The 15711-nt window shown below is 36.3% G+C and overlaps 1 protein-coding gene across 6 annotated transcripts in view; it reads right to left on the bottom strand.

Moving 5' to 3' along the window:
- CNTNAP4 (contactin associated protein family member 4) overlaps window positions 1–15711 on the bottom strand; it is a 385387-nt gene that overhangs the window by 86875 nt on the left and 282801 nt on the right. For all 6 annotated transcript variants that reach the window (XM_049864933.1, XM_049864936.1, XM_049864939.1 and 3 more), the window contains 2 exons: window positions 11037–11208; window positions 2514–2620 (listed from right to left, as the gene is read on the bottom strand). In XM_049864933.1, coding sequence (XP_049720890.1) covers window positions 2514–2620; window positions 11037–11208 — 279 coding nt within the window. The remainder of the gene's footprint in view (window positions 1–2513; window positions 2621–11036; window positions 11209–15711) is intronic.

Here is a 15711-nt window from a genome sequence, read left to right as displayed (position 1 = left end):
ATTTTAAATTTTTGAAAATCATTTTAACGAGTATTTAGACAACATGAACTAATGTAGTTAATTTGTTCAATGTTAAAAAAAAATTCAAATAATCACTCAAATTTACCTTCCCACTCTTCCATAATCTGATGGTTTTATTTGTTCTTATCGTATGTTAAACCAAAACTAAACCAGTTGCCAATGAGTTGACTCTGACTCATAGTGGCCTCATGTGTGTCAGAGAAGAACTGAGCTCCATAGCACTTTCAGTGGCTATGATCTTTTCAATGTACGCCAGGCCTTTTTTCCAAAGTACCTCTGGATGGATCTGGACCAAAATCCTTTTGGTTAGTAGTCAAGGGCTTAATTAACCATTTGCGCCACCCAGGGACTCCAATTGTATATTACTTAGATGGAAATATACACATAGGGTGTTTTCAGTTGTATTTTGTGCCAATTAGTTAAGCATGTAAAAATGGCCTCTTTTTACATTTTTATTTGTGTATACATAGGATCAAGAGCCCTGGTGACACAGGAGTTAAGCACTCGGCTTCAAACAGAAAAGTTGTGATTTGCACCCACCAGTCTGCTTCCATAAAGATTTATAGACTTGGAAGCCCTATGGAGCAGTTCTACTCTGTCCTCCAGGTTGTCTATGAATTAGAATCGACTCAATGGCAAAGGGTTATACATATGCTCATAAACGCCCTGAACGAGGTTGGCAGGACACACACATAGCTTTGAGGGGAAGGCTAGTACTAGAGAGGACATATGATTGGGTAGGGGCAATCGGGGACTTCTGCTTTATGTGTATTGCTTGACTTTTACAGAATGACGTTTAATGTATTATTTATCTAGTAAAACCCTTTAAAGGACCCCATTTCTGCCCCTCCCTCTCCTCATGCTAAAGACAATGGTAGCTTCACTATAACCAGCTCTGTCATTCTGGCCCCATTTCTCAGAATGGTTGTTGCCAAAAAATTTTCAGCTCCATCTGAATCATCTGCTCACGAACCTAAATAAATTAACTCAATCACTGGTTCAAATGGTGGGCTGTAGACGAAAATAGCTTTTTTGTTTATTGTTTAGTTTTTCCTCAAAGCTGCTAGTGATTATATTTAAACTAGATCACTGACAATAATTAAAAATGAATACTTAATTATAACACATTGAGTAGTTTTCTGTTTTGAATTAGGTACTACACTAGGGATGGTGGAGGATACCAAAAAATAAAATCTACTATCCCTCCACTAGCTAGATGACCTGGCTCAGGTAACGTGGCCTCTGGTTACGTGTGAGGTGTGGCTTTCTCAACAGTAAATATTCTTCATTAAATCACATTAGGCACTCCCAAACATACAATCAATACCAGAGAAATGACTCTGGCTGTAGCGGTAGAAGCATTTAGGAGTGGGGCCCAGAGTGCCTCTTGATCACGCCCTCTCTTGCCCTGAACCAAGACTTATAAGGGTCCACTGTGGGGCCACCAGGACTGGAAGCCATGGACCAGTGTAAGGGACTGGGGGTGGTGAGACTGGCGGCTGCATCTAACATTTCTGCCTGACGTCAAGGTTGTAGGAAATAAGACTAGGACAGAAGTTGCTCAGAAAAGTGAGTGGTGACATCTTAAAAAGGAAAGGAAATAATGGGCATTTCAGCCTCCCCATCCCCCAAGATAAGTTCCTACAGGTTACTGAACAACAGAATAGTATGAGCAGTTCATCAGAAAAGATGGTTTATAACAGAGGAAAAGGGTACTGGAACATGATTGCAAAATGTCCTCATCCTCACTAGCCTCAATTATTGAAGTAGGCTCAGGCGCATTGATTGAGATCTATTTCCTTGTGAATAAACTAGAGTTAATAACAGTACTCACCTCTACGTCTGTCCTCAGAATTAAAAGAGTTAACACTTACAAAACACTAGATTAGTGTCTGGCATTTAGAAAATATTCAATAGTCATTATCTACCACCTAATCCTCATCACCCTCATCAAACAGGGTTGCAAGAGAATTTAAGCACTACCTCGTGTCTCTTTGACGTATAAATCTTTATATCACGAGTCACCCCAGTCCATCTGCTGCTGCTTCTAAGAATATCTTTATTAAATTGTAGGAACACTAAGAATTTGGTAACCGAGTATGTTTCCACCTACCCTTTGGGTACCAAAAGCCTAGAGTCAAAATGTGGGCCCAATTCAAATGACTGAACAAGACTATGTCATATGTTCTGCATTTGTATTTTATTTTTTATTTTACCCTTTTGCTATCCTACACATATGCTCCCTTTACCAGTTATACTACTCTTTTCTATCTTGTTTTATATTATGTATTTCTTAAATCTATCTTGACTACTTTATGAAATAAGGTAGATTAAAATAAACTAGAAATCAACTGGATGCCAAGATCCAGGGTTGTACATTGCAACCCAGGGTTGAACATACATGGACACACACACCAGCACAATGAAAAGGGAAATGGAACAATGAAATCAGAACAGAGGTAAGAACATGCAGATGTGTCTGTTTGGCTTACAGTTATGGCAAGTTGCTCCCCTGTAACCTGTGTGTGCACAGTCGCAGGTGAAAGTATTCCAGGACTGGGAGCATTCACCACCGTGCTCACAGTAGTTGGGCAAACACCTAAAAGAAGGTGCAGATACAGTCACCATTTTTCACTTTTACATATCATAAAATACTGATCGTTCATCTGAAAACATGGTCCTATTGGAGAAGAATGCCAACAGCAACATAAAGAGGAAATTCAGTGAAACTAATGGTTATTCAAGCTGTCGTTACTTAAAAAAAAAAAGCCGAGCCCGTTGCTAACGAGTCATTTCTGACTCATAACAATCCTATACTGTTAAAAAAAGGGGGCTTTAATCACAGAACTAAACGTCAGGTCAATAAATTCACCCAACTTCAACCGATACTCAGGTAGCTGTCACTGCTTAATTTTCAACACGTTCCACTATATCAGAGACTCTTAGTTCCCCTAAGTGGCATAATACTAATTCAATATGCTGCCAAGTATGTTAAAAGCTTACATAAAATTAAAATATTTGAGCATATTGAATTACTACATTGTGTGAATACTAAAGGAAGAAGGAATTAAAAAAAAGGGGGGGTAAAGAAATAGGTGGGAGGGACATCTTTATCACTTAGCATGCATGTCCAAGAATGATGAAGGACGCATAGTATAGACCCACGATTTACAAGCTGTGTCCCGAGGCACCCCAGAATGCTGCATCAGACTAACAGGGGCTCCCACGATATTTTCAATTTTCAAGAGAAATACAGGAAGACTTAATATCTGTTAATCATTGTTTGAGGTGTTCAGTTAAGCAAAGTAACTTACATCCACTTCCTTTGAAAACATGGTTGGAGTCTGTTAAAGAATAGCCTACTCGAGGTAGTTCACTCTCAACATTAGACTGCAATACATTCCTTTTAATGACATGCTATCTTTGTGAAGCTTGAGTTTTTAGCTTGATAAAAAAAAAACAAAACAGGTACAAGGTAAAAGCAGTGTGGGATAAAAAATGAGGGTTGTGCTGTCCAATCAGATTGCAAGCTTTGAGGTGCTGTGCTGCGCCCAATAGGTACAGACATCTGATTACTAAATAATTTTGTGTAATTAAAAATGAAATAAAAATATTATTTTTCTTTCAAATTATATGTACTACTTTTCCAAAAGGGTGTTAAGGTGTCAGAACATAAATATGTTTTAGATTGTTTGGACCTAAATCACTTTCTAAAGACAACGGTTAGGCATTTCTTTTGGCTTAGAGAGCTGTGTAAAATTTACCAGGACACGTAGGGCACCACGCACTGAAAATGTCTGGGAACTTCTGGCGTTGACTTAAACAGCCCTAAGTAAACTACTGATGCCTTTAGAATTTAGAATTAAGGGTACATTGAGACCAAGGCTTTAACTGCTTTCATTTATCTCAGATTAAAAAATAAACAACAATAAAACCTATCCAGAATATATTTTGTGACAGGGTTTCAGTCACTTCTTTATTAAAACTAAGTATTGGCACTTAATATTTTGCTTATAGGATTTTTTCCAATTTTAGTTGAAAATGTTATTGATTGTTCCTGATTATAAAAAACAGATGTCCACTGTACAGAAATCAAACAATCTGGGAAAGAATAGAGAAGAAATATCATTTATATGTTGACACACAGATACATATAGATATTACCACTATAAACATATCTACATATATGTGTGTGTCAATATATAAATTTTCATAAATTTAATCATAAGGTACGCTCTATTTTATAACCTGCTTTTTAAGGACGCAAAAATAAATAATGAGCATCCTTCCATGCCAATAAAATTGATATATTTTTAGCATCTTTATAGATTCACAATAATCCATTCAAAGAATGTATCATGATTTAAGTTTTTAAGCATTTCAAATCGATGGTGTCTACAAGGCAAAGGGAGATTACAAAATTAAAACAAGGGGCAGAGCCACGATAGCACACTGGAATTGGTTCTCTTTTCAGGCAAAACTGACCAATCCCCTTGGTAGGCCACAATTACCCTATCACACTATAATCCGGGTGGGAGTTAAAAGATCAAGGCTAGAAAGGCCACACACAAAAGTAATTATTGCACCACAAACACACATGGAACATTTTCCAGAATAGGCCACATCTTAGGCCACAAAGCAACCCTCAACAAAATCCAAAACAATGAAATAATACAAAGCATCTTCTCTGATCACAATGACATAAAAGTAGAAATTAGTAACAGGAAGAGCAAGGAAAAAAAAAAAAGGAAATACATGGAAACTGAATAACACCTTCCTTCAAAACTGCTGGATAATAGAGAAAATCAAAGATGGAATAAAAAACATTTCTAGAATAAAAAAATTCCTAGGCTCAAACAAGAATGAAAACACATCAAACCAAAACTTCTGTGACACAGCAAAGGCAGTGCTCAGACATCAATTTACAGCAGTACATGCACATATCAAAAAAGAAGAAAGGGACAAAATCTAAACTTTAGATATACAACTTGAACAAATAGAAAGAGAACAGCAAAAGAAGCCCACAGCCACCAAAAGAAAGGCAATAATAAAGATCAGAGCAGAAATAAATGAAATAGAGAATAAGAAAACAATAAAAGGAATCAACAAAACCAAAAGTTGACTCTCTGAAAGGATCAACAAAATCAACAAACCATTGGCCAAGTGGCCAAAAGAAAAACAGGAAAGGATGCAATTAGCCCGAATAAGAAATGAAATGGGGGACATTACAATAGACCTAACTGAAATAAAAAGGATCATAACAGAGTACTATGAAAAATTATATTCAAGCAAATTTGAAAACCTAGAGGAAATGGACAAATTCCTAGAAAGACACTATGCACCTAAACTAATACAAATTGAGGTCAAAAATCTGAACAGGCCCATAACAAGAGAGGAGATTGAAAAGGTAATAAAAAAAAAAAAAAAACCCCAACAAAAAAAGTGCCCTGGCCCAAATGGCTTCACTGGAGAATTCTACCAAACATTCAGAGAAGAACTTACACCACTACTACTCAAAATATTTCAGAATATAGAAAAGGAAGGGATACTTGCATTCTATAAAGCCAGCATAACTCTGATACCAAAACCAGGCAAAGACACCACAAAAGAAGAAAATTGCCAACCAATATCTTTCACAAATATAGACACAAAAATTCTCAACAAAATTCTAGCCAATAGAATTCAGCATCATATCAAAAAAATAATACACCACAACCAAGTGGGATTCATACCAGGTATGCAAGGATGGTTCAACATTAGAAAATCAATCAATGTAATCTACCACATAAATAGAACAAAAGATAAGAATCATATGATCATCTCAATCCACTTAGAAAAGGCATTCGATAAAGTCTAATACCCATTCCTGATAAAAACTCTCAATAAGATAGGAATAAAAGGGAAATTCTTCGCCGTAATAAAGGGCATCTATACAATTTTTCATACAAAACCAACAACCGACATCATTCTCAATGGAGAGAAGATGAAAACTTTTCTCTTGAGAACGGGAACAAGCAATGGATGTGCTTTATCACTACTCCTCTTGAACAATGTGCTGGAAGCTCTAGCTAGAACAATAAGGCAAGAAAAGGAGATAAATGGCATCCAAATTGGTAAGGAAGAAGTAAAACTACCCCTATTTGCAAATGCTATACTATACATAGAGAACCCTAAAGGCTCCACAAGAAAACTACTGCAACTAATAGAAGGATTCAGCAGAGTAGCAGGATACAAGATAAACAAAAAAAAATCAGTTGGATTCCTATACACCAACAAAGAGATTTACAAAAAGGAAATCAAGAAAGCAATACCATTTATAATAGCCCCTAAATTAAATAAAATACTTACGAACATGTCTAATCAGAGGTATAAAAGACCTATTTTAAAAAAAAAAAAAAAAACTACAAAACACTCGTGCAAGAAACCCAAATAGACTTACGTAAATGGAAAAAATACCATGGTCATGGACAGGCAGACTCAACATTATGAAAATGTCAGTTCTGCTCAAAGCAATCAACAAATACAATGCAATCCTGATCCAGATACCAGCAGCATTCTTTAATGAGATGGAAAAACTAATCATTAACTTTATATGCAAAGGAAAGAGACCTTGGATAAGTAAAGTATTATTGAAGGAAAAGAACAAAGTAGGAGGCCTTGCACTACCTGACCTCGGAACCTACTATACAGCTATGGTAGTCAAAACAGCCTGGTGCTTGTACGATAGACACATTCACCAATGGAACAGAATCGAGAATCCAGATGTAAATCCATCAACCTATGGCCAACTGATCTTTGACAAAGGCCCGTAATCCATTAAATGGAGAAAAGATAATCTTTTTAACAAATGGTGCTGGCAAAACTGGACATCCAGTAGTTTTCTTGTGGAGTCTTTAGGGTTCTCTGTGTACAGTATATCATCCACAAATAGAGAGAGTTTTACTTCTTCCTTACCAGTTTGGATGCTGTAAAAAGAAAAAGAAACAGGACTCACACTTCACACCATACACAAAAACTAATACAAAATGGATTGAAGACCTAAATATAAAACCCAAAACTATAAAGATCCTGGAAGAAAAAATGGGGTCAGCACTTGGGGCCCTAATATACGGCATAAATAGCATACAAGCCATAACTAATAATACACAGATATCAGCAGATAAGCTAGATAAATGGGATCTCCTAAAAATTAAACACTTACACTTACCAAAAGACTTCACCAAAAGAGTAAAAAGGGAACCTACAGACTGGGAAAAAACATTTTTTGGCTCTGACATATCCAACAAAGGTCTAATCTCTAAAATCTACAGGAAAACCCAACACCTCTATAACGAAAAGACAAATAATCTATTAAAAATGGGTAAAGGATATGAACAGACTCTTTACCAAAGAAGACATTCAGGCTGCTAACAGACACATGAAGAAATGCTCACGATCACTAGCCATTAGAGAAATACGATTCAAAACTACAATGAGTTACCATCTTACCCCAACATTACTGGCATGAATCAAAACAACGACAACAACAAAAAAGAAAATAACAAATGTTGGAGAGGTTGCAGGGAGATTGGAACTTATGCACTGCTGGTAGGAATGCAAAATTGTACCATTTTTTAAAACAATATGGCGTTTCCTTCAAAATCTAGAAATAGAAATACCATGTTATCCAGCAACCCTACTCCTAGGAATATATCCTAGAGAAATAAGAGCCATCACACGAATAGGCATATGTACACCCCTGTTCCCTGTGCACTATTCACAATAAATAGCAAAAAGATGGAAACAACCTAGATGCAAATTGACAGATGAATGGATAAACTATGGTACACACACACAATCAAATAATAAACAATGATAAAGAACAGGGATGAATCTGTGAAACATCTCACAACATGGATTAATCTAATTGCTGAGTGAAATAAGTCAATCACAAAAGGACAAATATTATTATGAGACCACTATTATAAAAACACATGAAAATGTTTTTATAATAGTGAACGAAACAATCTTTGATGGTTATGGGGGGGAGGTGAGGAGGGAAAAACACTAACTAGATAGTAGATAAGTGGTAGCTTTGGTGAAGGGTAAGACAGTACACAATACTCTAGAACACAGCACAACTTGACCAGGGCAAAGTCATAGAAACTTTGCAGGTACATCCAAACGCCCCAAGAGACCGAGCTACTGGGGTAAGGCCTGGGGATCATGGTGTCAGGTAATGTCTAGCTCAACTGGCATAACATAGTCTATAAAGAAAATGTTCTACATCTGGCTGTGGTGAGTAGTGACTGGGGTCTTAAAAGCCTGCAAGTGGCTGTCTAAGATATAGCAATTAGTCCTATCCCGGCTGAAGCAGGGTAAAATGAAGACCAAAGACACAAGAGAAAGATTAGTCCAAAGGACTAATGGACCACAACTACCACAATTTCCCCCACACTGAGCCCAGAACAACTAAACGGTTCCTGGTTACTGCCACCAACTGCTCTGGCAGGGATCAAGTAGAGGATTTTGGACAGAGTGGGAGAAAATCGTAGAACAAAATTCAAATGGGTGCACGTGTGCACACACACACACACACACACACACACAAAGATCGGTCTTGCTGGTCTGACAGAAACTGGAAAAACCCCAAGAGTATGGCCCACAGACACCTTTTTAACTCAGTACTAAAGTCACTCCTGAAGGTTCATCCTTCAGCCAAAGATTAGACAGGTCTATATGGCCAAAAGCAACATATGTGAGGGATGTGCCTCATAGTTCAATCATGTGTATGAGACTAATGGGCACACCAGCCCCGAGGCAAAGACGAGAAACCAGGAATGGACAGGAAAAATGGATTAATGGAAACAAGGAAACGGGTGGAGGAGGGGAGAGTGTTGCCATGTTGCAGGGCTGGCAACCAATGTCATAAAACAATGTGTGTATTAGTTGTTTAATGAGAAACTAATATGTTCTGTAAACTTTCACCTAAATCACAATAAAAAAAAATGGTTATAGTAGCAGATTCTTTGTTATATATATTTTACCACAATAATTTTTTAATTACATTAAATGAAAAAAAAAACTATCATAATGGAAAAAAAATTAAAATGGTAAGAATTCTCATTGGTAATTCTATTCTTTAACAGATCGCCAACCATTGAGACAGATAGTAGTTACTTTGCCTGAAATTCTAAAGACTAAATCTTTAATCGTTGTTGTACATGTGTTATTTCTATGTGATCTGCATTTCCCAAAAGTCTCACTGAATCCATCCCTTTAATTCTTGTTAGACTTGACTTTTCACATTTTTTAATTAAAATGTGAAATCCTGAACTGTGGATTTTATTTAAATTTATATTTGTGAAAAGCCTTTTAAAGATGTGGTGTAGAAATGATAAATTTTCCAGTTGTGCTTTCATAATATTTTACTAAAAGTGTGTACCTGCAGGAAGTAGGCAACATGGGTCCCTTGTATAAAATGGAAGCTTCGGGACATATCCACATAGGAGAAATGTTGATCTACTTATACCAACACACTCCCTGCTATCTGAGATACTCAACATGCACTGTGGCTTATAGTGTAGACTGCCGAACCTCCCCACAAGCCCCTGATGGTTGGTACCCATGGCAGGGGAGGAGAGTGATGTTCTTTGCCTCTGTGTGTCAGCCTTACCTTGAGAAAGCAGACCCAGAAAGCTTTGTGACATGCCCTCCCCAGAATCAGGCTTAAAAGTTCAGAGTCCATGTGGCTGCTACGATGAACAGGTCACAGGGTTTGACACATGAAGTCATTTAATCCCCAACTCAAGCCAATTGAGTTTTATTATTTAATTTCTCCCTTTAAATATCATCTTTCATCATGAAACAAATTATTTTCTCTACAAATTTGTTTTAAAGAAATTAAGTTCTTATGAGTATTTCTATAGAGGATATTATGTTCTTCTGATCTAATACTAATAGGATTGTATTACAATTATTTAATTTTTAGACAGGACACTGAATTTCAATTAATGTTCAAAATAGAATAGAATCAGCCATTTTACTAAGCGGTCTACCAGATACAAATATATGAGTGTGTATATGGACAAAATTTTTCATACAAATAAAAACCTCCCTTTAAAACCCAGAATGCATGTATTTATTCAAAATATATATATTGAGCACCTACTACAGGGTAAGGGTGATATTTGTTACACTGTATAAAAATTGCTTTTTTTTAAATCTGGAAAGGCCGTGACATTCCATTTACCTCAACGTTTAAAATTAAGAGCCGTAATATTAAAGTATGACTGGTAAGAATATATGGTTACAATTTCCACAGCTAAAAACCATTTAAGAATTATTATTAATTATTATTTAAAAAGTTGCTATCCTCTACAATTAACTCCCAAAGCTTGCACTGTTCTGTATGGTACTGGTGCTCTGACTGAACCTATTGACCATCCTCATGCCTTCATCCATACTATGTCCCAAGCTTTTCCAGAGGAGTGGCTATTTTCATTTTCCTTGTGGAGAAACGATAATGGTTGTTGAAGGTGCACATTAGGAGAACAGCAACCAGTTCAGTTCCCTTGCATCTGAAGGTATTACACAACTATCGGGGTAGCAAACGCCGGCTTGCTAACCCACTGCACAGATCTCTGATTTCTTGCCACCTGATGATCAATTTTACTGTCAGGGTGTCTTAATGTATTGAGGACAATGATGTATTTTTGATACATTTATAGCTATCTATAATTACAGCAGCATCAACATCCTGTTTTGTGACTGGGGTAGCATGTGTGCCTATAAATAACACAGTCGAGTCTCTTCTATCTGAATGTTACCATTTGAAACATAAACTATAAAGCTAAAGTTGTATTTTTCTTATGTCAAATCTTTTTTTTTTCTTTCAAATGTGAATATAATCCATTTCCCGTGGAACAGATGACAGAGGAAAAGAGGGAAGAAAAATGTTCATTTCCGTCTGTGTTGGCTGCTGCCAAAAGTTTGAAAATAGACAGGTCAAAATAACGAAGTGAGGCTGTCCTTACCTATCTGTGATACCACAGGAGTCTATTTGAAGGTCACTGAAGTTCCCAAGAGCCCCCTGCTGAACTGAAATCAGGTCCACCACTTTGTTACTGATGGAAATTAGCCTCATACATCCCTGAAATCCATCAAGTGAACTTTGACATTTGGATCCAAAGACGTTGTCAGGACAACCTGATTAAAAAAAAACAAAATAAACCTCGGATACATCGTTGTGACTCGTAATTCGCTATCATATAATGTTTCATTTAAAAAAAACAAGAAGAAATAGCCATTCGATGATTATCTATATAAATGGGTGGGGGGAGGTCCTACGGCAGTTATCATTAGTTTGATCTAAGTTACAAAAGGCAATTCATACCAAGTATTTCTTTCTTTATTCCTGTAAGATCCAGAGGAAGTCACAACTGTTATAATAATTACATTCAAGCATACTAACTTGATCCAAAGGTTAAAACTATATGTACATATTAGCTCTGGAATCATAGTAGTTAAAACATGTTAGCCAGCACTGTTAAATGACATATAATTTAAACACAGGAACTTAGTCTTATAAACAGCAAAGTGAGGCATATAAAGGATGAAAATGTGCACTGTAGTTAAGAAAAGACAGATCAATAATGGTACAATACCTTGTGTTTAAAGCCAGCTACTTGGAAAAGGAACTATATTGACTTGGAATAAAATTACCAACTGTTTATTTAATTAAATATTTTATTTTCATATATAAGAGGCATGTATACATGTATTTTAATAAATCATAATGGTTTAATGCCAAAAACATTTTTATTAATTGATTTTATTTATTATTTACTTCACAAAAGGATGTCCATTCATATTGATTTTTTCTAGCATTTATGCAAGACTTGCTTCTAATTGGAAACCCTGGTGGCGTAGTGGTTAAGTGCTACAGCTGCTAACCAAAGGGTCGACAGTTCGAATCTGCCACGCGCCCCTTGGAAACTCTGTGGGGCAGCTCTACTCTGTCCTATAGGGTCACTAGGAGTCAGAATCGACTCGACGGCACTGGGTTTGGTTTTTTTTGGTTTTGCTTCTAATTATTCAAATAATAAAAAAAATCGTATTAATCATTTTTGCCTGGGATTTAATGATGTCCTAAGCATTTCTCTACCCAAGAGAAATAAATAATTTTATGGAGTATGAACACATATATAGGAATTTTTTTATTAATATTTCTTTGCTGTTATGATTGTCAACTGCTATTAAAATTCCAAAGAATAAGAAATTAATCAGCCACTTCTTAATCCCTGCACAATCCATGCTAGTGTTCTACCTGGGAATTTCCATTATACTTAAATGTTTCAACTGAGACTATTTTCCCTAATGCTTTGTTTTCTTAACAAAATACATTTATATGTCAAGTAAAGGCTAGCATTCATATTTAAAACTAATATCAGGTGCACTGAAATACTATATCTTCAACTAATGGAGACTTAGGAGTTTCAAATTTAATATATCAAGAAAAAGTGATCAAAGCTTTCTGAGTATCATTTTATTGTACATGGTACTATACGCATTTCAAATGCTTAAAGTCTTCTGTGGAAAAGGATACAGTTACTGTAATCTTGGTATGTTTTCTAGATGACTTATTAACCAATTAAGAATGCTAGGATAAGGCCTGATGGACAAAAGTTCATTAATATTTAGGTGGCAACTATAATATGCCAGGAATATAAACAGCTGTGCTAATCTCCCTTTCTCCAGGTGCTGTTTTCTGACACATTTCAAACTATTGCAGAATAAAATGAATTGTGCAATATGCTTGATGGGAATAGAACTAAGCAAACCCATAGTCACAAGGAAAGGTCATGGAACTTTACAGAAAGCACACTATCACATCACGAGGCTTCAAAATCTCTGTTATGATAAACAAGAGATTCTAAGAACAAAGACGGGTTCAATCCAGGTTAGTCCCATTAGTCTATGAATAGAGGTATTCACGGTTAAAGCAATGCAACAGAAGAGAAATTCAGCACTGAACCTGTCTGAAGGTTCTAAAATATGAAGATTTCCAGAGAATACTTAATGCGGAATTAATGGATGGATCCATTACTAGAGGCAGTCAGCAAGTTAAGCACTCTCAGAATGACAGATAAATTATCACTACATGTCACTGTATCAGAAGTGAGATGCCAGGGTTAGATTTCATTTTGGTGTAGCCAGTTCACTGGATGGATTATGTTTGCTTTACACAAGTAGATTGGGGGGGTGTAAGAATTCTGCACACAACTTAATATCCCCAGTGTGTTATTTAATAGCACAAAGATTCCATAAAGGAAATTAACCTTGCCCAAAGACAGGTCTGATCTTTGCCCCTGACTTCTGAGACATGGCCTCTAAGACCTTGGAATGTCCTGCCTGGTTAGGCTGTCTTTCTTTACCTGGGGGTTTTGGGCCACCCTGGACAGTCTACGGTAACAATGTGATTTATGGGGTGGGGGGAGGGGAAGCTTTGTTCACGTGGTATCAGCTTGACCTCTGGAGGGTCAGGAGAATGAAGTAGCCACCAGGTGGTAAACCATGTCTACAGAACTGAGCCTCTAGGCTCTAGACATCAAGTCTTGAGTAAGTTCCCCTGGTTAGTAATACTCTAGGCATACCGTAACACACATCATTGCTGGGAGTGAAAGTTCCACACTTAGTATCTCTAGGACCCTGTCCTGTATACCTCTTCTGTTGGCTGATTTTAATCTGTATCCTTTCACTGTAATAAACCCAATGAGTTTCAAACACTGTAACAGCTTTACTGAGTTTTGTGAATCCTTCTGGTGAATTACCAAACCTGAGGGTGATCTTGGGGACCCCTGAATTTGCAGTTGGTATCAGAAGTGAGTCCTGAACTCTGCAGATGTCAAATGATAAAGAACATGAAGGGAAGAATAAACCCAAAATTCAGGATAGTGTTTGCTTGGGGAGATCAACGGATATGATCCTAGAGGGCCAAATGGGATTTCAGAGGTAATAGTAATCTCTTTCTTAAACTGGGCAACATACACAAAACTGTGTGCTTAGAAATAATCATTAGTGGATGGTGGATTTGAACTACTAACCTTTTGGTTAGCAGCCAAGCTCTTAACCACGGCGCCACCAGGGCTCATATATGTATAAAATACTAACAATAGAGGAAACTGGGTGTGAGATATATGGGAACTCTCTATAATACTATCTTTGCAATTTTTCTGTAAGTCTGAAACTATAATAAACTTTTAAATGCTGGTTTCAATATAAAAATATGTAAATCATATGTTTCATAATAAAAATGAATGAAATTACAATGCACATATGTGAGATATTTCACCATAAAATTACAGTATGAATAAAAACAATCACTATAGAACATTTTCTATACAAAATAGCCAGATATTATTAAATCTGAACATGTAGGATGAAAAATACTTTAAGAATGATGATTCTATCTTCATGATTTATAAACACTTTTATCCAATCTTTTATTTTGCATCATTTAGCAATATACCTTTTTAAAAAAAAAAAATCTCTTTTAGTGCTTTTAAATCATTTTCCTTTGAAGCGCAACCTCTTGACTATTAAATGAATATATTCCCATGGGTTGCCATAAAATCAATCATATATTCTGAAAAGTTTTATAAATAATCTGACTCAGCAATGAACAAATCTCAGTAAAGGAAGCAATTACATCTCTTAAAATTATCGGCATCACACCACCTTTCACGGTAAGTATGTAGGGCTTTTTGTTTGCTTATTCATTTGCTTTTTAAGGTTACATGAACTGATTCTTGCCAATTCCTAGAAAGGAATTTGGACTATATTGGTGAGCAATAAAGACTGAACTACTTCCACCAAATTCAAAAGTGATTTTAGACAGAAGCAACTATTTAAAATATAAAACAACAGTAGCAATGATAAAATAAGAAACGAAACTCAAGCCATGCTTAGAAATAAGTCTTACTACTGACAGTTTTACAACTTTGCATTTCTAATGGCAAAGAACAATTTATTTTAAGTTTCTAGTGATAAAGATTCATTCCATTTCTAAGGATTCCTTTTCCAGGTTCTTAGTTCAATCAAACACCCACTGGGCAGGCAAATGCTTCACTTGTTCTCGTTCTTTAAGGGAGATGGCCTGATGTTGAAGGCTGATGCCCTGATTTGATCAAATGTATCCACGCATTATTACTTAGCAGTGAGAAGAGGTTGCTACAGCTAATTAAATTATTCAACCATTGGCATACTATTGCCCTTCTGTATTGGGAAGTGGGAAAGCAATAAGGATGGTCTAGAGGTGCTAACAGACACGATCAGGATAATACTGCAATAAAATCAACCCATAAAAATGAGAAAAAAAAAAAAAAAAAACACCTAAGGACCGTTTAACATTAGGAGAATATAACAAGGTTTTACAGTAAGAACTGAAGAGGACAAAACTCAAACCAAACCAAACCCATGGCCATCGAGTGGATTCCAACTTATAGCAACTCTATAGGACAGAGAACAGCCCCAAAGGTTTCCATGGCTGTAAATCGTTATGAAAGCAGACTGCCACATCTTTCTTCTGCAGAGCAGCAGGTGAATTCAAACTATTGACCTTTCAGTTAGCAGCTGAGTGCTTTAACCACTGTGCCACCAGGGTGCCTACTTAAAATCAATCCTATTATAGAAATCACAAACCTAAGGAAG

Source organism: Elephas maximus, chromosome 21, assembly GCF_024166365.1.
Source record: "Elephas maximus indicus isolate mEleMax1 chromosome 21, mEleMax1 primary haplotype, whole genome shotgun sequence".
NCBI classification, from domain to species: domain Eukaryota; kingdom Metazoa; phylum Chordata; class Mammalia; order Proboscidea; family Elephantidae; genus Elephas; species Elephas maximus.
The sequence above is the reverse complement of the archived record's forward strand: the minus strand, read 5'-3'. Positions and strand labels throughout refer to the sequence as shown.